Genomic DNA, 20,914 nt, shown 5'->3' on the forward strand with positions numbered 1-20,914 from the left:
ACCTCTCATCGTCATGCATAATTAACGTTAACCTTGTCCTATTTGGTGTTTTTTTTTTTTTTTTTTTTTTTTTTTTTTAATTTATTTGTTAAGATAATAATAATAAAATAATTTAACCGACAATAATCAAATTTAAACGGAGACTATTTGATAAAAAATAATATGCTTTCATCGGTTGAACTATATTCAAATTGACTATATTAAAAATTGAACGATTAATATAGTATTGATAGCTACAATTATTTTCCAGTCTATTAGTTCTCGACTATCCATTTTCATTGGTTACAGCTTATCGGAGCTAGACTATCTATTATTTCCCTCCATTTCAGCTCGGTAAATAAGTAAATATCAAAATTCATAATCCATAAGACGGAAAAATTCAAGCTAAAAAGATAAAACTTTTTAACCTTTTGCAAATGACTAATTTGCCCTTAGTGTAGTTTTTATCTCTCCATGCATTATGAAGCTTAGCTCCATCATTATTACTATAATCACAATGTAAATAAACTATGTGAAGAGTCCCCACCATTAAAGGAGCTTAAACCAATCTTCATTAAGCTTTTATCATATAGTAATCAAATGCTAAGTTAAAACGAACCTATCAAAATTATAAATTAAACGACTTTTATAAGTAAATTATGTCCGGTTAAAACGAAAGAACACGACTTTTTATTCATAAAAACGGGTTCACATTACTTTTTATATCATCATTTTTCATTGACTGGAGTGTTGACTAGTGATGTGTTCGAGTTTTTATGAAAACTTAGATGGTAAAAATATATTTTTTAAAAAATACTCTCGCGTTTATGGTATCAGAGTCATGCCCTTAACTTAGTCATGTCAATATAATTCTGAAGTGTTGAACAACTAAGTTGTGAGCCTCGAAAGTGTAGCCAAAAGTGACTAGGGCTCTAGAAAAAGAGTCGAGTCTCGATTAAAGGGAGACTGTTCAGAGGCTTCATAGGCCTCAGGGGAGACTCTAGGGTGTACTTTGTTAGAGTGGAGGATTGTTGAAGATTGCTCGGAGTGACTTCTATCATTGCGGAGGTTAGTGGTTCATAACATGTGGGTCTTAGTGTCGATTGGTCCTCTCCTTCTCAATTAGTCAATCATTTATAGTCGAAAGTCGTCCATCACAGTATGTTTTTTTGAACTCGTTGTCTATCCTAGTCTTGCCATATTTGAGTGCAGTTTGTCACAATATTGTCGTCTCTACCTCTATGGGCTACCACATCATATTCACGGCTTTTCTTTTAACTTCTAAAAAAAACTCACAATCGCATTTTTAATGGCAGCAGACTTGCGATTGTGCGGCACTCACTTTCCAACGACAAGTGAGCTAAGCCAATTCGTTCTTGCGTCGCCTACGACCAAGCGACGTATGCTCGAGCCTCTAGCCTCGGTTTTAAGAGAATGTTTTAGAAAGCGAGGTCAGAGAGAGATTTTCGAAAGAGGTTATATAAGCAAGCTTACAATAAATAACCTTGGGCAGGGAGAAGTTGACACTAGAAGATTAACTGCCTCCTACTTATATACTCATAATCGTCTCCTTAGTTAGTCAACATGGAATCGGGACCATTCTCAACAAATATATCTTATCCCAAACAACTTCCTTAATTTCTTGAAAAAGATGTCATCTTCGTTCCAATCCATCTTGAAGACCTCACCATAAATTGAGCAAGAAATTGAACTTATTTAGCTAAAAAGTGGAACAATCAAAGGAATTTTGTTTTGTTCCTTAGCCAAATAAACACAAATTTTTCCAATATTCATGGGATTTCATGCCTCCCCATATTGCTCAAATTCCAACTCAAATTTGTCAGTCATGATCATTATTGGATTCTCACCCTTTGTAAAGCGATGGCAAAAAGAAGATGCTTCAAATATGAACATTTTTAATTCCAAAATGCAAGGGCCCCTCTTATGGAAGCTTTCTCTAGTCCCCATGCATTTTGATCGCTTCTTAAACCCAACTACAACTTGTTTCTTTTGTGGGGTTATTCGAGCTCCAATGGAGGTTTTTAGATACCTGTTCTTCAATGTTCTTGTGTTCTTCCTTCTTTGTGTAGCGGCATCCGCCACCGATCGTTACACCGAAGCACTTTTCACCTTGAAATCTGAATTTCTCGATGATTTTGGCAGTTTGAGCGATTGGATTATACCTTATAAACAAAACCCATCTGGGAAAATCCATGGCTGTTCTTGGTCAGGAATCAAATGCGACAAGGATTCCACCATTGTTATCGGAATCAACCTCTCGATGAAGAACCTTGGTGGGGCGATTTCCGGTGAGCAGTTTCATGTTTTTAAAGAACTCGTTGATCTTAACCTAAGCCATAACTATTTTTCTGGGAAACTCCCCATTGGTATCTTCAATCTCAGTAACCTAAGAAGCTTGGATATCAGTAGAAACAATTTTTCTGGGCATTTTCCTGTTGGGATATCTGTTCTTGAAAATTTGGTTGTTCTTGATGCTTTTAGCAATAGTTTTTCTGGGTCATTACCTGTTGATCTTCCTGAGCTTGAACATTTAAAGTTCCTCAACTTAGCTGGTAGCTACTTCAATGGATCAATCCCTTCAGAATATGGCTCTTTCAAAAGCCTTGAGTTCATCCATCTTGCAGGGAACTTCCTTACTGGAAACATACCCCCTGAATTGGGTAAGCTCAAAACAGTGACCCACATGGAAATTGGCTACAATAATTACCATGGAAGGCTCCCATGGGAGCTTGGCAACATGAGTAGCCTTCAATATCTAGACATTGCTGGTGGGTATCTATCTGGTTCAATTCCTAAACAGCTTGGTAATCTAACAAAACTTGAATCTCTGTTCCTCTTTAGAAACCAGTTTTCTGGGTTCTTGCCTGATGAACTGAGCCAAATCTCTTCTCTTGTTAGCTTAGATCTCTCTGATAATCATATTTCTGGGCCAATTCCTGAAAGCTTTTCAAAGTTCAAGAATCTTAAACTGCTTAGTCTTATGTATAATGAAATGTCTGGCTCTGTTCCAATGGGTATTGCAGAGCTTCCTTCATTGGAGACTCTTTTTATATGGAACAATCAGTTCTCTGGGCCACTTCCAAGCCATTTGGGTAGCAATAGAAAGCTTAAATGGGTGGATGTGTCCACAAACAAGTTTGTGGGTGATATCCCTGTTGATATCTGTTTAGGAGGTGTTCTTTTTAAGTTGATACTCTTTTCAAATAAGTTTAGTAGTGGCGTTTCCCCTTCTCTATCGAATTGTTCGTCGCTCGTTCGATTGCGGTTAGAGGATAACTCGTTTTCGGGTGATATCTCTCTGAAATTTAGTCGTCTTCCTCGTATCTCATACGTCGATCTCTCTCGGAACAAGTTTAGTGGAGGGATTCCTTTAGATATAAGCAAAGGATTCGACCTTCAATACGTTAATATCTCTCATAACCCAGAACTTGGAGGTGTTGTTCCTACAGAGATATGGACATTACCTCTTCTTCAAAACTTTTCAGCTTCTGATTGTGGCATAAGAGGAAGCCTTCCCAAGTTTCATCTCTGTAAATCCATTTCTACTATTGAATTGAGTGATAATAATCTATCTGGAGATGTCCCGGAAAGCGTTGTAAGTTGCCAGGCTCTTGTGCGGATGGATTTGTCGTTCAACAATCTCTCGGGTCGTATACCGGAAGAACTTGCACGTCTTCCTTCTATTAGCATCATTGATCTATCCCATAATGGTTTCAATGGATCGATACCTGATAAGTTCCGGGATTTGTCGAGCTTGCTTCTACTAAATGTCTCTTCTAATGATATCTCCGGTTCCATCCCGGAAAATGACGTGTTTCGGTTAATGGGAAGGAGTGCATTTGCTGGAAATCCTAAGCTGTGTGGAGCACCTTTGAGGCCATGTTCGGGTTCATTGGCAATGTTGGGAAGTAAAGGGACGGGGAAGCTTATACTCGTCCTGATACTATGTGCAGGTCTTGCTATAATCACGACGATATCGATTGCATGGATTTTCGTCTTTCGACGACGGAGCAAAGGCAAATGGAAAATGGTGTCGTTCTCTGGACTTCCTCCATTCACAGCTAATGATATTCTTAGGAGCTTTGACGCTACGGAATCGAAGGAAGCGATATTGCCATTGTCTGCTTCGATATTCAAAGCAGTTCTGCCGACTGGAATCACAGTGTCGATAAAGAAGATAGACTGGGAAGCGAAACGAATGAGGACGATGTCGGATTTCATAACTCGATTAGGTAGTACGAGGCACGAGAATCTGGTTAGATTGCTCGGATTCTGCTACAACAAACAGATGGTTTATCTTTTATATGATTACTTTCCCAATGGAAATCTAGCAGAGAAAATTGCTATCAAAAGGGAATGGTCAACTAAGCTCAATCTAGTAATAGCTATAGCAAGAGGACTACACTTTCTTCACCATGACTGTTATCCTGCAATCCCACATGGTGACTTGAGGTCGAGTAACGTCATATTCGACGAAAATATGGAACCCCATCTAGCGGAATTTGGGCTCCGGTTTCTACAACAGATTAACGAAGGTATATGCTGAAACCATACATGTTTCTTCGCTACATACGTACCGATTGAAGTTGTTCTGATTTGTTCTCGTCTTGTATAGGTGAATTCAATAGTGCAACGGAGGAGGAGCTGTGGATGGATGTTCGTAGTTTCGGGGAGATCGTCCTGGAAATTCTAAGCAACGGTCGGTTGACAACCGCGGGATCGAGCACACAGAACAAAGCGAGAGATCTTCTGTTAAGAGAAATATACAAAGAAAATGGGATTAGCTGTGCAGATTCATCACAGGAAGAGGTAAAACAGGTGCTTGGTGTAGCTTTGCAATGCAGTAGGAGCAGGCCATCCAACAGGCCATCCATGGAAGATGTGTTGAAGCTGTTATCAGATGTAAAACCAAAGGTAAAATAGTAAAATTTTGAACCAAGAATTTGTGTTCTTACTCTTGGCTTCATTTTTACCCCTCCAAAATAGTATAAATTGTAGTTTTGTAAGTAGTAATTTTATAGTACTAGTGGTTTGGATGTATACTATTTATATTAAAGTCGGTCTATTCTATAAATGCTCGGTTTTCTGCTACCTGGGTTCAATCAGTTAAGTCATGTTAAGGCTTAGAAGTTCGAGTTTTCTCCTCCTATGTTGTGAGGTTCTACATCGGTTGGAGAGGGGAATGAAACATTCCTTATAAAACTGTGGAAACCTCTCCCTAGTAGATGCGTTTTAAAACCGTGATGTAGACGGTGATTCGTAATGAGCCAAAGCAGACAATATCTACTAGCGGTGGGTTTGGGTTATTTCAAATGGTATCAGAGCCAGACACCGAGCAGTGTGCCAATGAGGACGTTGGGTGCCTTAAGGGGGTGGATTGTGAGGTCCTACATCGGTTGGAGAGGGGAATGAAACAATCCTTATGAGGGTGTGGAAACCTCTCCCTAGTAGACGCGTTTTAAAACGTGAGGCTGATGGTGATACATAACGGGCCAAAGCGGAAATATCTGCTAGTGGTGGGTTTAGGTTGTTACAATGGTATCAGAGCCAGACACTGGGCAGTGTGCCAGCGAGGACGCTGGGCCCCAAGGGTAGTGGATTATGAGGTCTCACATCGGTTGGAGAGGGGAAAGAAGCATTTCTTGTAAGGGTGTGGAAATCTCTCCCTATTAGACGCGTTTTAAAATCACGAGGCTAACGACGACACATAACAGGCCAAAACAGACAATATTTACTAGGGGTGGTTTTGAGTTGTTATATATGTATTGTTTGAACTAAGAGAAAAAATCGATCTTTATTATCTCGATAGCCTGTGAATTTGATTTCAGGCCGTTGAAGTACGAAGAAATATGTATATGTAGTTGTTCGACTCTGAAAATTGATTAGCGGTGAATGAGTGAGAACAGAGAGCGGTTTAAATCTTCTTTCACATATGATAGATGTTTTTCTTTTTTCTTTTTCCGCTCAATCCTTATAGCTAAGAATCCGACTATTCCATTACGATATACTCGTTACAACTTACAAGAATGATCTTTATCTTTCAAATCCAACATTAGTGTGCTACTATTGGCTCGGTTCCTATATTTTGATTGAAACACTAAATTAATAAAAATACTCTTAAACTTTGCACTTTGTCTCAAAAATACAATTACGGTTACTACATTGTTTAAAAAAAAAATAATATATATATATATTTATATATAGAAACTAAATAATAATAATAATAATAATAAAACAACGAAACTTGGAATAGTATTTAGAAACAACGAAGAGGTGGACAAAGCCACGCGCGTATTAAGGCGCGTGGTTTATGATAAGTCAAGTAGCCCATTTTCCCGCCAAATTCTTTCTTCCCGCCAAAACTGTCCCTCTTAAGCCTTCGCCTCCGTTGCTAAGCATAGAACAAGAAATCTCAAAGCTCAGTCGGGAGAGAAGGGCTTCATTGTTCTTAGAGGAAAAACCCTGATCTACACCCAGAGATGTCGGGTTGGGATGAAGGAGGAATCTACTACAGCGATCAAGCGCAGTCCCTCGGCGACGGAACTGGCTTCGGCCGCAGCGGAGTTGTCGACGAGAAGGCCACTCATCACTCGGTCCTTCGCAAATTCAAGGAGTTCATCCGTGGATTTGAAGTGGAAAAGAATGTTTTCCCCTACAGAGAGAGCCTTCTCCACAACCCGAAATTTCTTCGCGTTGATATGGAGGACGTTCACGCTTTCGACTCCGATCTTCCGGCCAAGCTTCGATCTGCTCCTGCCGATTTCTTGCCATTGGTATGGTGATAATATTGGATATAGTTGTTGATAATCGCTCGTTAGGGTTTATATGATTTTTGTTGTTTCTTTTTTGCTATCTCCCTCGTTTGGCAGTTTGAGACTGCTGCAGCGGAGGTTTTAATGAATCTGAAGACGAAGGTGGCTGGTGAAACTGGAGAAATGGTGGAGCCCGTGCCTGGGGATGTTCAAATTCTGCTAACGTCAAAGGAGGATCCGGTCTCGATGCGGTCACTTGGGGTTAGTCAATTTTTTCAATTTGTTGAATTGAAACGAAACTAGAGATAGAAAGAAGAGATAGAAATTGAAACTTCTTCAATTAAAGGCTAATTTGTACTGGTGTTCGTCGGACCTGAATATTTCTGCATTCATGGGCAGGCTCAATACATTTCAAAACTTATTAAAATATCTGGAATCACTATAGCTGCGTCAAGGACCAAGGCAAAGGCTACTTATGTGACCTTATTGTGCAAAAACTGTAGAAGTACATTAAGAGTTCCGTGTCGGCCAGGACTTGGAGGGGCAATTGTCCCTCGATCATGTAACCATATGCCCCAGGTTCACCCCTTGTTATCATTTTCTTTAAATTAGTTGGATTTTGATAGTTTTAACTTACAATTTGACAAGCTTTGATATTCATGTAGGCCGGAGAAGAACCATGCCCTCTAGATCCTTGGATTGTGGTTCCTGATAAGAGCATGTATGTTGATCAACAGACTTTAAAACTTCAGGAAAACCCAGAAGTAAGGATTTGATTGTAACAAATTATGGTGAATATTAGTTTTCCATGTAGCTTATGTGCAGCAAGTAATGTTGTTTCTTCTGAATGTGAAGGATGTCCCAACTGGGGAACTTCCTAGGAACATGCTTCTATCAGTAGATCGACATCTTGTTCAAACAATTGTTCCAGGCACTAGATTGACCATCATGGGGATATATAGTATCTTTCAAGCTGCCAATTCTGCCGCATCGTGAGAACCATCATTCTTTGATATATATTATCAGTGCCTTTTCTATTGTCATTCTCACAATGGCTGATGTTTCTTAACTTAACTTTGCAGCCACAAAGGAGCAGTTGCAATCAGGCAGCCTTATATCAGGGTTGTAGGCATTGAAGAAACTAATGAAGCTAACTCTCGTGGCCCTGCATCTTTCACAACAGAAGATGTAAGTGGTGCAATCACCGCTAAAAATTTATTGAATTCTACCATCTTCTACACGATGTTAGTGCTAATAAATAACATGTGGGTATTATATTATGTTTAAAGTGACACACTAGTACAATGGAATGTATAGTTAGTTGGTTTACATCGAATGACTGTTTAATTTTGCCATTCATTTATATCAGAATATCTCTTGAATTTGTCTTTAGCGAGGTTCCCCATATGCTTGATAGATATCCTCAAAGTTGCATGTCGACAGCCCTTTTAGTTTACCCACCACTGATTAGTTTCCATGAGGCAAGTCTCATTTTTCTAATGGATAAACATGGTGGAAAAATTTGCAGATAGAAGAGTTCAAAAAATTTGCAGCAGAGCCTGATGTCTATAAAGCCATTTGTTCAAAGATTGCCCCCTCTATATTTGGTCATGAAGATGTGAAGAAGGCAGTGGCTTGCCTTCTATTTGGAGGATCTAGGAAGGTTTGTCATGGTCTATGATGTTTAACTTCAATTATTTATTAGTTTGTATTGATGCTTAATCTTTCCAACGAGCAGAATTTGCCTGATGGGGTTAAGTTAAGAGGCGACATTAATGTATTACTCTTGGGGGACCCATCTACAGCTAAATCCCAGGTTAGTTGCTTCAAGAGATTATGGCTAATATAATATACAACTCATGAAATGCTACTGTAATTTTTCATTGTTGTAGACCATATTCCCTTGTGTTGATATAAATTGTCAAATTTCCCTTCCCAGTTTCTCAAGTTTGTTGAGAAGACAGCTCCAGTTGCTGTTTATACTTCTGGAAAAGGTTCATCGGCTGCTGGTCTTACAGCTTCAGTGATACGGGACAGCAGCTCTGTGAGTGCTCAATTTTATTTTGCTTTGTGAACACGTATTGGTTTAAAGTCTGGTTTTGCATTGCTTTCTAAAAGCATTATCAATTAAATGAAGGTGTCTTCTTCCTTAATGGTAAAAAAAAAAATTCTGATTTTTTCACTTGGTTGTGCAATCCAGCGAGAGTTTTATCTTGAAGGAGGTGCAATGGTTTTGGCTGATGGAGGTGTTGTCTGCATTGATGAGTTTGACAAAATGAGATCAGAGGATAGGTAAACCTAAAGAGACTTTAGTTATATCTATCGAAGTTCCTTATTTAATTTTTGAAATCCTCATTTTGCTATTAGAGTTGCTATTCATGAAGCCATGGAACAACAGACAATATCCATTGCCAAAGCAGGAATAACAACGGTTCTTAATTCCAGAACCTCAGTGCTTGCAGCTGCTAATCCTCCGTCAGGACGTTATGATGATCTTAAGGTCTTTATTCATATCATTTTTTACAATTGCCTATTTTTAAGTTTCTTAATGGCCTAGCTTAATAGCTACGTGTTTGTTAATCTGCATTGCAGACAGCACAGGATAACATTGATTTGCAAACGACAATTCTCTCCAGATTTGATTTAATTTTCATCGTGAAAGATATAAGGATGTACAGTCAAGATAAGGTAACTGTAAAGCTTGCTCTTCTATTTCAACTCAAAATGCCTTTTTTCACCTTTTGTGTTGGGCTTGGGCTTGTCTCTATTTTCTTGAGTTTTAATGTGAACTCAAGAGACGACCACGTAACTGGAGTGTTTGGCACAATAAGTTGTCAATTTTTATCTCTTAGAATGTATTATTGGTTATTACTTCGTTTCATTAAGATTAGAATAGAAACTGATTATATAGGTTGGTTTAGTTTTGAAACATCTGAGTTATAGTGTCAGGCTACCCTGTGCTAATGGCAGTGGCTTAATAACTGCAGATCATAGCAAGCCACATTATAAAAGTTCATGCATCTGCTGATGCCAACTTGGGTGAACATAGAACTTCTAAAGAAGAGAATTGGCTAAAGAGGTGAGGGAAGTTATAAAGAGAAAGTAGTCATGTACTTCATTTTTCTTGCTTTTGTAAATCTTGTGGTTGCCCAACTGTCTGGATTGCAATTTTGGCAGGTATCTTCAATATTGCCGATCTCATTGTCATCCCCGTTTGTCAGAATCCGCGTCCACAATGCTGCAGAATAATTATGTTAAAATCAGACAGGTATGCTTGTGCATGGAAGATATTTTATTTTTTAAATTGGATTTGCTCACGAACTTGAGCTCTGAATGCTTAATCTCTTTTGCAGGACATGAGACAACAAGCAAATGAAACAGGTGAGGCTGCTGCAATTCCGATCACAGTTAGGCAGCTGGAAGCTATAGTCAGATTAAGCGAGGCACTTGCGAAAATGAAGTTGTAAGTATCTTACTTACCAACCTTTTCTCCTGTCTTGCCCTTTTCCTATTTAAGAACAAAATCTGGTCGACATTACGGAGAGCTTGTTTTACCAAATTGTATAAGTTGATTTTGTGTCACCTTCTCATAGCGTTAATCAGGATTTTTTGATTCATGGATTTAAGAATACTTCTAATAGCATGTTGTAGTCAAACCCTTCAGTAAGATGCTCGAAATTCTTAGTCTAATCATAAGTGCTGTGTTTTTCCATTGATTAATGGCGTAAGTTTTACTATTGAATTATTATAGATCTGTAGTGTTTGGGCTGGTTAACTGTAATTGCGCATTAAGTTCACAGTACTGATTACTGAAAGTAGGTTTTAGTTGTGAAGTAAATTTTATAAACTGGTTTCAGAATTTGCATTTGGCTTTGGAAACTAAGAAACCAAAAGTTTAGAACTGATTCTCTAAACCAAGTGCCCTTTTTCATTCTTGGCATTATTTCCAACTATATTTACTAGAATTGTTAACATCCGTTTCAAACGAAAGTTTGTGCAAGTCTGATTAACAAATTAAATTCATCTGTATGGTATATGTTTTCTTCCTTTTACCCAATTTACCCCGCTCCCAGTGTTAAATCATTGTTTAAATCTTTGTATTGACAAAATGATCAGGTCCCATGTTGCCACAGAAGAAAATGTGCAGGAAGCTATTAGACTTTTTACTGTGTCCACGATGGATGCAGCACGCTCTGGGATTCATCAGCAAGTAAATCTAACTCCTGAAATGGCTAATGAAATAAAGGTTTGTCTAGTGCTACAACCAAAATTCGGAATCTCATTTCCTCGTAGTTTCACCAGCTATTCTAATTTCGTGTAATCTCCCCCATAAACAGCAAGCAGAAACACAGATAAAGAGAAGAATAGGAATTGGCAACCACATATCTGAGAGAAGACTGATTGATGAGCTCACCAAAATGGGGATGAACGAGTCAATTGTAAGCCCCCCTCTGAACGCAAAAAACCTCACCATTCTTAGCATTCATTACTTGCATAAGATAAAAAAGTGATGAAATATTATTACAAGGATAGGTACAATGAAAAAGCTATATTGTGAGAATAGTCGAAGTATGTGCAAGCTGATCTGGACACTCTTGAATTTGTATAAAAAAAGAAACTCATATGTTTATCATCATTTAAACGTTTTCATGTTTCAGTTCGAACATCTGATTATGTTAGGAATGTTATGGACAGGTGAGAAGAGCCCTGATTATTATGCACCAGAGAGATGAAGTTGAATATAAAAGAGAGAGGCGTCTCATTTTCCGCAAGGCATGATCATGATAAGTTAAGTCCCCTTATTGTGCCCTTGCACTGACATGAATGATAGGTATACTGCTGACCTCCATATGTATTTGTAGCAAATGTTATTTGTTGTAAACCAGAAACATCAGTAAAGTTGCATTTTCATCTTCTCTCATCCCCATTATAAAGGAAGCACCTTCAGAGAGAGAATTGTATTGTTATCACTGTGTAGGAACTGGTGAAGACACTACACATTTACATGTAAGGATATGACACGATGGTCTACTTTATGTGCTATTTGTCTTTGTTCAAAGGTGGCACCTCTACTGTTTTTTTCATGGGGATGTAGTCAAGTGTTCCTCAAGTGCGTGACGAATAGTCTCAGCACTCACAGCCATGGAGGATCCAATAGGTACAACATGTAACAACAAAAGTCCACCGCTAGCAGATATTGTCTTCTTTGGACTTTTTTTTTCGGGTTTTCCCTCAAGGTTTTTTAAACGCGTCTACTAGGGAGATGTTTCTCGTAGAATGCTTCGTTTCCCTTTCTAACCGATGTTGAATCTCACAATCCACCCTCCTTGGGGGCCAACAACCTCGCTGACACACCGTTCGGTGTCTGGCTCTGAACCATTTGCAATAGGCCAAGCCCACTGTAAGTAGTTATTGTCTTTTTTGGGCTTTCCCTCTCGGGTTTCTCTCAAGGTTTTTAAAACGCGTCTGTTAGGGAGAGATTTCCACATCTTATAAAGAATCTTTCGTTTTTCTTCTCAACCGATGTGGGATCTCACTCAACAAATCCACAAAATCCCAAGGCTCTTCAGCACTCTCATGGTCTTCTATAGAACAGTCTAAAATGAAGTGCAAAGCTTACTAATTCCTCTAAGAACATTCATCGTCAAGTATTACATGTCCGTGATCGTTCACCTGATGAGAAACGGCTAGAGAACGAACGCTGTGATCTGCATAATTGCTAGTAATATGATGTGCCTTCTTCCTTGTATCCCTTTGAGATCACAAAGGTCAATGATGTGATTAACCAGAACGATCAGAGTTGCACCACAACAGGATTGAAAGACAAAAAATGCACCTAATTATCCCCCAACCAACATAACATAAAAACCATCACAAAAAATCTTATCTTACAAACGTTTTCAATTCCGAAGCTAAAAAGAACAGTTGAAACTATACTAAGAGCATGCTTGTGTGTGATTATAGTCGTTCTAAAATCACTCATAAACATGCCTTTACTCATAACGAAGTGATTTTGGTCGCATTCTAAAATCATTCTAAAACACTGTTATCATCGAGCTACAACTTCTGTAACTATTTCACTAGAAACAGAGTAAGTTTGTCGATCGACCGTAAGGCTACGATCGGTTTCATCACGAACTTTTTTGACAGAGAAAGCAGGCCTTTGTGGATCTTTAAGCTCTGAAGTTGAACTCCTAAGCATTGAAGAGATTTCCAACATGGTTGGCCTATCATCTGCATTTTCTTGAACACAAAGCAAAGCTATCTGTATGCATCTTGTTAGTTTGCAAGTTGACTCAGAATCATCAAGTGATTGATCCATAAACTCCATTCCTCTGCCCTCTTTCCAAGCCTCATATGCCTGAAAATGGGTTTTGAATTGAAACTCAAAGCCATCAACGATCTCATCGTAAAAGTGAACGGAGATAGATAGATTTGTTAAGCTACTACTAGATTCAAAGCGATATCAAATATGCTCGAGTTGACAGGACGGTACAATTCAAGGTTAAAATACCATTCAGGCTCTATATGTCGGGACTCGTCCCATCTTAATCCATCTACTTTCAAGAAAACTACCACATTAGACTAATAATGAAAGACTTACGTAATCTAGAAGACTCAAACGTTCGTGCTCCCCATTTAGCTCGGTAGTCCTCTTCCCACTTATGATTTGAAGAAGAAGAACTCCAAAACTAAAGACGTCTGATTTCGTAGAATAAACTCCTTGCTTCGCATATTCAGGAGGAATATAGCCGCTGCATTGGATGAAAACGGAAGTTAATGTGAGAACACTTTTATTTTGAATCGTAACGTTGTGAAAGAAAATATTGCACTCACTATGTTCCCGCAATTCGGCTCGTGTTTGCTTCAAGTTCTTCTTTTGCGAAGATTCTAGCCATGCCAAAATCTGAAATTTTCGGCTTCATGCCATCGTCCAACAAAATATTACTCGGCTTCAAGTCCCTATGAATTATTGTCAATCTTGAGTATTCTTGCAGGTAAAGAAGTCCTTGAGTTACCCCTTCAATGATCTCTACTCTTTTTGCCCAATTCAACAAATTTCCTCTTCCATGGCCTTCCTTGCAACATGTTAAGGAAAGTAGGGTTAACATATGCTAACGTGTGATCCAACGAGTCATGAGGTTAAGCCCGACTAGACCTTAGAAGGGTCTGTCTAACAAACTGGACCGGACTTCCTTTGGCCGATCCCTCGAGGAGTTAGTCAAATGGCCTAATTGGCCAATCTCTTGAGGAGTCGACCTAGGCCGACTTGGTCAACTCCTTGATGGGTCGACCTAGACTGGTTTTTTTGAGGCCTCATTCGGCCAAACAATGTAGTTAATCACTCGAGGGGTCATGCTAGTTTGCTTGGCAAAGTCCCTAGGTTCGACCATAGCTTCAATCTATCCCTTCGAGAATCAATTGAGAGACTCATGATGAACCTTGAAATGAAACAGTAACAGGGAACGAATTATTCCTTATAAGGGTGTGGAAACCTCTCCCTAAAAGATGCGTTTTAAAACCATGAGGCTAACGACGATACGTAATGGGTCTAAGCGGACAATATATGATAGCGAGGAGCTTGTGCTGTTACAAATGGTATCAAAGTTAGTCACCAGACGGTGGGAGACACTGGTCGGAGTAGGGCTAGTCCCTCTTCATAGTAGACGTGTTTTAAAACTAAGAGGCTAACAATGATACGTAACAGGCCAAAGCGGACAATATCTGCTAGCGGTGGGCGTGGACTATTACAGAAACCAATCTTAAGGGTGAGAGAGAAGGTCAATGTTGGCTAATAACCAACTCTTTGACACTCAAAGGATCATATTGAGCTCGGGAGGGATTGAGTAGAAGCGGTTCATAATTACAATGACTAGATATTCCGGTGAGATTCTTGAAGAGTGTTAGAGTACTTAAATGTATGTTACAAGTAAACGAGTATAAGATACGAATTTTGACGACATTCTAAGGTACACTTTCTACGCTCTCAACAAACTTGGTGTGTGAGATCCCACATCGGTTGGAGAGGAGAACGAAACACCCTTTATAAGGGTGTGAAAACCTCTCCCTAGCAGACGCGTTTTAAAAACCTTGAGGGGAAGCCCAAACAGGACAATATCTGCTAGCGGTGGGTTGTTACAAATGGTATCAGAGCCAGACACTGGGCAATGTGTCAACGAAGAGGCTGAGCCCCGAAGGGGGTGGACATGAGGCAATGTGCCAGCAAGGACACTAGGCCTCGAAGGGGGTGGATTTGGTGGGGGGTCCCACATCGATTGGAGAAAGGAACGAGTGCCAGTGAGGACGTTGGGCCCCAAAATGGGGTGGATTGTGAGATCCCACATCGTTTGGGGAGGAGAACGAAATATCCTTTATAGGGGTGTGGAAACCTCTCTCTAGCATACGCGTTTTAAAAACCTCGAGAAAAAGTCCAAAGAGGACAATATCTACTAGCGGTGGGCTGTTACACCAAGTTTTAGAAAATTAAACCGAAGGAAAGTCTTACCGAAGAGATGGAAATCGAGGCTTTTGTTAGGCATGTACTCATAAATCAACATATGTTCTTGAGTGTCAACACAGAATCCAACAACTTTCACAAGGTTGACATGTTGTAGTCTTGCAGTGAGCAAAACTTCATTCTCGAACTCTTCAAAACCTTGGGCTGAAGTTGCTGACAGTCTTTTCACGGCTATCTCCTGTCCATTTCCTAATACTCCCTGCAAAGTAGAATGCACCTGTTCTAAGTATTTGAAATACGGCCCGAGATTCAAATCCGAACATAATTGAGTAGATAAAACACGAAATAATGTTCTTTAAGTTGAAGGTTCGTATCATCGTAATACTAAGACATTGTAACCGTCCAAGCTCACTGCTAATAGATATTGTTTGTTTTGGCCCGTTACATATAGCCGTTAGCCTTAGTTTTAAAACGCGTCTGTTAGGGAGAGGTTTCCACACCCTTACAAGCAATGTTTCGTTCTCCTCTCCAACCGACGTGGGATCTCACAATCCACCCCCCTTGGAGGCCAGTGTCTTCACTGGCTCACCGCTCGGTGTCTGGCTCTAATACCATTTGTAGCAGTCATCAAGCCCACCGCTAGCAAATATTGTCTATTTTGGCCTGTTATGTATCGCTGTCAACCTCATGATTTTAAAACGCGTCTGTTAGGGAGAGGTTTCCATACCCTTCTAAGCAATTCTCTGTTCCCCTCTCCAACTGATGTGGGATCTCACAATCCACCCCCCTTGAGGGCCCAGCGTCTTCGCTGGCACACCGCCCGGTGTCTAGCTCTAATACCATTTGTAACAGCTCAATCCCACCGCTAGCAGATATTGTCCGCTTTGGCCCGTTACGTATCATTGTCAGCCTTACGGTTTTAAAACGCGTCTATTAGGGAGAGGTTTCCACACCCTTATAAGCAAGGCTTCGTTCCCCTCTCCAACCGACGTGGGATCTCACACATATACTTCACTTTTCTAACTCCTCCAAACCGATTGACACCATTTTTAGTTGATTTTACGAACTTTTGATATCATCCTAGTCGTAAGATATACTATACTATACTTAAAAGGACTTAGGACAATTCATATTGATATCAAAGATTTTGTGGTGGGTAGCTATATATGTACCTTATAAACAGGGCCATAGCCACCTTGTCCAAGTTTATTCTTGAAAGCAAATTTGTTGGTAGCTCTCTCAATCTCAGCATAGCTAAACACTTGCAAATCAGGAGCACTGTTCTTAAAATCTTCTCCTCCAACAAGATTTTTTATATTGAATTTTGATCTTCTTCCTGCATCTATCAGCACCACGCTCAACCATGGAAAATTATTTCATGAAGATCTTATAACGAATTGTAAAGAAAAACATAAGTTCTTTTAACAACAACTTATCCTCAACCGACACGAGCATGTATAGCAACCCAAGCCCACCGCTAGCAGATATTGTTCGCTTTGGCCGGTTACGTATCACCATCAGCCTCATAGTTTTAAAACGTGTCTACTAGGGAGAGGTTTCCACACCCTTATAAGGAATGCTTTGTTTCCCTCTCCAACCGATGTAGGATCACACAATCCACCCTCCTTAAGGGCTCAGCGTCCTCGTTGGCACACCGCCCGGTGTCTGGCTCTTATACTATTTGTAACAGTCCAAGGCCACCACTAGTAGATATTGTCTGCTTTGGCTTGTTACGTATCGCCATCAGCCTCACGGTTTTAAAACGTGTCTACTAAGGAGAGGTTTCCACAACCTTGTAAGGAATGTTTCGTTCCCCTCTCCAGCCGATGTAGGATCTCACAATCCACCCTCTTTAAGGGCCCAACGTCCATGCTGGCCCACCGCCCGGTGTTTGACTCTAATACCATTTGTAACAGCTCAAGCCCACCGCTAGCAGATATTGTCCACTTTGGCCCGTTTCGTATCGCTGTCAGCTTCATGGTTTTAAAACGTGTGTACTCGGGAGAGGTTTCCACACCAATATAAGGAATGCTTCGTCCCCTCTCCAACGATGTAAGATCTCACAATCTGCCCTCCTTAAGGGCCCAGCGTCCTCGCTGGCACACCGCCCAGTGTCTGACTCTGATACCATTTGTAACCACCCAAACCCACCACTAGCAAATATTGTCCATTTTGACTCGTTACGTATTGTCATCAGCCTCACAATTTTACAACGCGTCTACTAGGGAGGGGTTTCCACACCCTTATAAGGAATGCTCGTTCCCCTCACCTATAGATGTAGGATCTCACAATCCACCCTCCTCAAGGGCCCAACGTCCTCGCTAACACACCGCTCGGTGTCTGACTCTAATACCATTTGTAACAGCCCAAGCCCACCACTAGCAAACATTGTCCACTTTGGCCCATTACTTATCGCCATCAGCCTCACGGTTTTAAAACGCGTCTACTAGAGAGAGGCTTCCACACCCTTATAAGGAATGCTTCGTTCCCTCTCCAACCGATGCAGGATCTCACACCACGACTTAGTGAGTGTTAACGAACATCAACTCTTCTTTTAAGGTCAGAGACTCAAATCTTCACGACCCAATAAAAGATATCGTTGTATTAACACAAATCCATCACGAAACAAACAAAAAAAGACGATTACCTTTGGATTTGTTGGATTTGAGTCTTCTAAACAACAAGAACCCTAGTAAGAGAAGAACAATGGCACCACCAATTGTGGTTGGGACAACTATCAACAAAGATACTTTGTTTTCTTTCTCATTCCCAAACTCGCTAGCTGCAACCAAAAGTTCAAGAACTTTATCAATTCAAATGTAAACAATTCATTTTCAAGTCTAGAATTCAAAAAAGACTCAACCTGCAATAGAAGAGAGCTCCCAATTGTCATCATTAGACACCAACCAAACAAAGTAACCAAGCAACCTCCTTTGTTTGACATAATTAACCTTAATTTTAACAACCTTAGCATCATCAAACCCAATCCAAGTAGATCCAACCACACAAAAACTCATCACATAGCTACCATTAAACTCCACATTATCAACCCTGTTGCTCCTCATATAATCCTTTATATCCTTGTATGTAATCGACCCATCAGCAGAAATGGCTGGCCCAATGGCTGCTGCTCCAACACCAAAATCCTCAACATTTTTAAGTGTCCAAGCATAGCCATAAAAGGGCAAAGCCAAAACAATATTAGCAGCAGGCAATCCCTTTGCAATCCACTGACTAATTCCACTGTCTGTGTTTGTTTCATTCAATAATGGATCATACAAAGCTGCAGAAGGAGCTGTAAAATTTGGCCAAAAACTTGGCATGTAATAATCATAACCCAAAAAATTAACCCAATTCAAGTTATTTCTTATGGAATCAACAGGATATGACCCAAATTCCAAATCTGGAGTGCTTTGAACAGCTGCTGTCAAAATAAGCACTTGCCTTTTTGAGCTTTTAGCCTCTGTTTCAGCTGCTTGTCGCCATTCTTCAAAGAGTTTCCCCATGTTGGACATGTCGGATGTCGTGTTGGATGAAACCCAACAAAAATCAAGCCCATCAAAATCATGGGTTCTTGCAAGTTTAATGGTGGAATCAATGAAGGCCTTTCTATGAGTGAAATTGCTAACCATTGAGGATAGAACATGATAATCTGCATTTCCGCCGCCAATGGAGAGAAGAGTTGACAGAGAAGGGTTTTTTTGCTTGACAATTGCTGTGAAGTTTGAGAAACTTTGAAGCTCAGAGGATGAAAAATGAAGCTCGTAAGAAGTGGAGTTTATGAGCTCTGCAAACCCACAGAAAAGATGAGTGAACAGAGGTGAGTTTATGTCGGATGAAGGGGAAGCAGCTGCTGATAGCCAATACCCAGCTTTGATCCATGGCTGAGCTTTGGAAGCTTGTAAGAACGTGAAGAAGAAGAGAGCACTAATGAAGGATTTTGATACCATGAGGAGATTCTGGTGTTTGTGTGTACGAAATTTACATTTTTTTTATGATCTTTGTTGATGTTCATCCACAAGTTTTGATTTTTCTTTTAAAAAAAATGAAACCCATTTGACTAAGGTGATTAACTTGACTTTTCATTCATTGTTGTTTGTTTAATGAATCATTATTAATGTTGCATAAGACTTGAAAGGGCCAATAATTGGGATTAAGAGGGAAGGAAGGGGAGAGTACGAGGAGATGGGACGGGGTTGGGGTCGGGAAAGCTCGGAGGAAAAATGTAACGGCCCAGATCCATGCTAGTGGATATTGTACTCCCCCTCTTGAAGATTTATTAAAATGTGTATTCTACGGAAACTTTTCCACGCCCTTATAAAGGGTGTTTTGTTCTCCCATCCAACCAATTTGGGTTCTTACAATCCACCCCTTTCGGGGCCTAGTTTCCTCACTGGCACTCGTCCGAACCCCCACCAAATCTACTCCTCTTTACTGGCACACTGCCTCATGTCTACCCCTTTCGGTAAAGGGCCTCCTTGCTGGCACATAGTCTAGTGTCTGGCTCTGATACCATTTGTAACGTACCAGATCCACTGCTAGAAAATATTGTCCTCTTTGGGATTCCCCTCAAGGCTTTAAAACGGGTATTCTACGGAAAACGGACACCCTTATAATCCCAACCAATGTGGGTTCTCACAATCCACCTCCTTTGGGGCCCAACATCCTCGTTGGCACTCGTTCTTTTCTCCAATCGATGTGAGATCCCACCAAATCTACCCACCTTCGGGGAAGGGTCTCCCACCCCCTTCGAGCCTAGCGTCCTCGCTGACACTCGATCTTTTCTCCAATTGATATGGGACCCCACCAAATCTACCCCCTTCGGGGAAGGGCCTCCTCGTTGGCACATAGTCCGGTATCTGGCTCTAATATCATTTGTAACGTCCCAGATCCACCGCTAGCACATATTGTCCTCTTTAGGGCTTTCCCTTTCGGGCTTCCCCTCAAGGCTTAAGGTTTCCACATCCTTATAAATGGTGTTTCATTCTCCTTCTCAACCAACGTGGGATTGTGTCCCCAACCAATGTGGGTTCTCACATAAAAATCAATTATTTAAGGAAAGATCAGATGAATTCACAACATTCCAGAAACAATGGCCCTACCGAAACCAATCCTTCTTCTAGTTCTTGAGTTTACGAGCCCGCCACAAAGTCTCTAAGAACAAAAAAGTTGACCAAAAAGACTATTCTATAATCAACTTTTGTCGTTGAATCAAACGGATTTGGCTTATATACTGACTCTAAAAGAGTTTTCTCAAACTAGCTATCTTTCGAGATTTTTAGGATTTTTTTTCATATTTTATTAAAAAAATGTCACATCTCACCTCCATTCAATAGTCACCGATAATAGTTTGTCTCAACTTTGAAATCGAGAAATGACATCGTTTTCAATCCTCGAGATGAAATCAGTCATTTATCCTTTCTTTTTTAACACAAAAAATTATAAGAAAAGTCAAAATAAATAAATAAATAAATAAAATGCCAACTTATTGTTATTATTATTATTATTATTTTGTTAATTTTAATCTTAATTAGAGTATGCGTTGAAGTATAAAATTTGGAATTATGATCCTAATTAAAATATTATGCCCAAATTTCTGGAACGATTTTTTTTAATGCTGAAAATGACATTTTTATTTTTTTTATTAATAATACAGCTGGCATCATCAAGGTTGCCTTCAAATTGAAATAATATTTTTATTTAA

The 20,914-nt window shown here is 39.9% G+C and overlaps 3 protein-coding genes across 4 annotated transcripts; 2 read left to right on the forward strand and 1 right to left on the reverse strand.

Moving 5' to 3' along the window:
• Positions 1–1,889: 1,889 nt before the first annotated feature.
• On the forward strand, positions 1,890–5,091 carry LOC111798241 (uncharacterized). Its single transcript, XM_023681272.2, has 2 exons — positions 1,890–4,535; positions 4,616–5,091. The coding sequence occupies exons 1-2, from the start codon at positions 1,907–1,909 to the stop codon at positions 4,921–4,923; spliced, it is 2,937 nt and encodes a 978-aa protein (XP_023537040.2). The 5' UTR covers positions 1,890–1,906; the 3' UTR covers positions 4,924–5,091.
• A 1,243-nt stretch (positions 5,092–6,334) lies between these two features.
• On the forward strand, positions 6,335–11,811 carry MCM5 (Minichromosome maintenance (MCM2/3/5) family protein). The gene is made up of 18 exons (XM_023681271.2): positions 6,335–6,773; positions 6,870–7,013; positions 7,152–7,331; positions 7,418–7,516; positions 7,608–7,744; positions 7,835–7,940; positions 8,281–8,415; positions 8,491–8,568; positions 8,692–8,796; positions 8,953–9,044; positions 9,120–9,252; positions 9,345–9,440; positions 9,740–9,831; positions 9,930–10,020; positions 10,106–10,215; positions 10,869–10,998; positions 11,090–11,191; positions 11,448–11,811. The coding sequence occupies exons 1-18, from the start codon at positions 6,480–6,482 to the stop codon at positions 11,529–11,531; spliced, it is 2,208 nt and encodes a 735-aa protein (XP_023537039.1). The 5' UTR covers positions 6,335–6,479; the 3' UTR covers positions 11,532–11,811.
• Positions 11,812–12,583: 772 nt separating this feature from the next.
• Positions 12,584–19,225, reverse strand: LOC111798239 (putative cysteine-rich receptor-like protein kinase 20). 2 transcript variants are annotated; one of them, XM_023681269.2, is made up of 7 exons: positions 18,074–19,225; positions 17,858–17,992; positions 16,383–16,546; positions 15,259–15,469; positions 13,590–13,827; positions 13,357–13,507; positions 12,584–13,113 (listed from the first exon to the last, which is right to left on the reverse strand). In XM_023681269.2, the coding sequence occupies exons 1-7, from the start codon at positions 19,158–19,160 to the stop codon at positions 12,802–12,804; spliced, it is 2,298 nt and encodes a 765-aa protein (XP_023537037.2). In that variant the 5' UTR covers positions 19,161–19,225; the 3' UTR covers positions 12,584–12,801. The 2 variants fall into 2 exon arrangements, with proteins under 2 accessions (XP_023537037.2, XP_023537036.2); XM_023681268.2 differs by having other exon boundaries at positions 16,383–16,552.
• Positions 19,226–20,914: the final 1,689 nt, after the last annotated feature.

The sequence above is a fragment of the Cucurbita pepo genome, chromosome 7 (assembly GCF_057944985.1).
Source record: "Cucurbita pepo subsp. pepo isolate OVF chromosome 7, ASM5794498v1, whole genome shotgun sequence".
Classification (NCBI taxonomy): domain Eukaryota; kingdom Viridiplantae; phylum Streptophyta; class Magnoliopsida; order Cucurbitales; family Cucurbitaceae; genus Cucurbita; species Cucurbita pepo.

Excerpts from the sequence above, each read along its gene's own strand:
- MCM5 (XM_023681271.2), top strand. The coding sequence starts at position 6,480 with ATGTCGGGTTGGGATGAAGGAGGAATCTACTACAGCGATCAAGCGCAG. Across the intron at positions 7,745-7,834 it reads GCTGCCAATTCTGCCGCATC|CCACAAAGGAGCAGTTGCAA; the intron begins GTGAGAACCATC and ends TTAACTTTGCAG. Across the intron at positions 9,441-9,739 it reads GGATGTACAGTCAAGATAAG|ATCATAGCAAGCCACATTAT; the intron begins GTAACTGTAAAG and ends TAATAACTGCAG.
- LOC111798241 (XM_023681272.2), top strand. The coding sequence starts at position 1,907 with ATGCAAGGGCCCCTCTTATGGAAGCTTTCTCTAGTCCCCATGCATTTT. Across the intron at positions 4,536-4,615 it reads TCTACAACAGATTAACGAAG|GTGAATTCAATAGTGCAACG; the intron begins GTATATGCTGAA and ends CGTCTTGTATAG.
- LOC111798239 (XM_023681268.2), bottom strand. The coding sequence starts at position 19,160 with ATGGTATCAAAATCCTTCATTAGTGCTCTCTTCTTCTTCACGTTCTTA. Across the intron at positions 15,470-16,382 it reads GCTATGGCCCTGTTTATAAG|GGAGTATTAGGAAATGGACA; the intron begins GTACATATATAG and ends TCTACTTTGCAG. Across the intron at positions 13,114-13,356 it reads GTTTGAGTCTTCTAGATTAC|GCATATGAGGCTTGGAAAGA; the intron begins GTAAGTCTTTCA and ends ACCCATTTTCAG.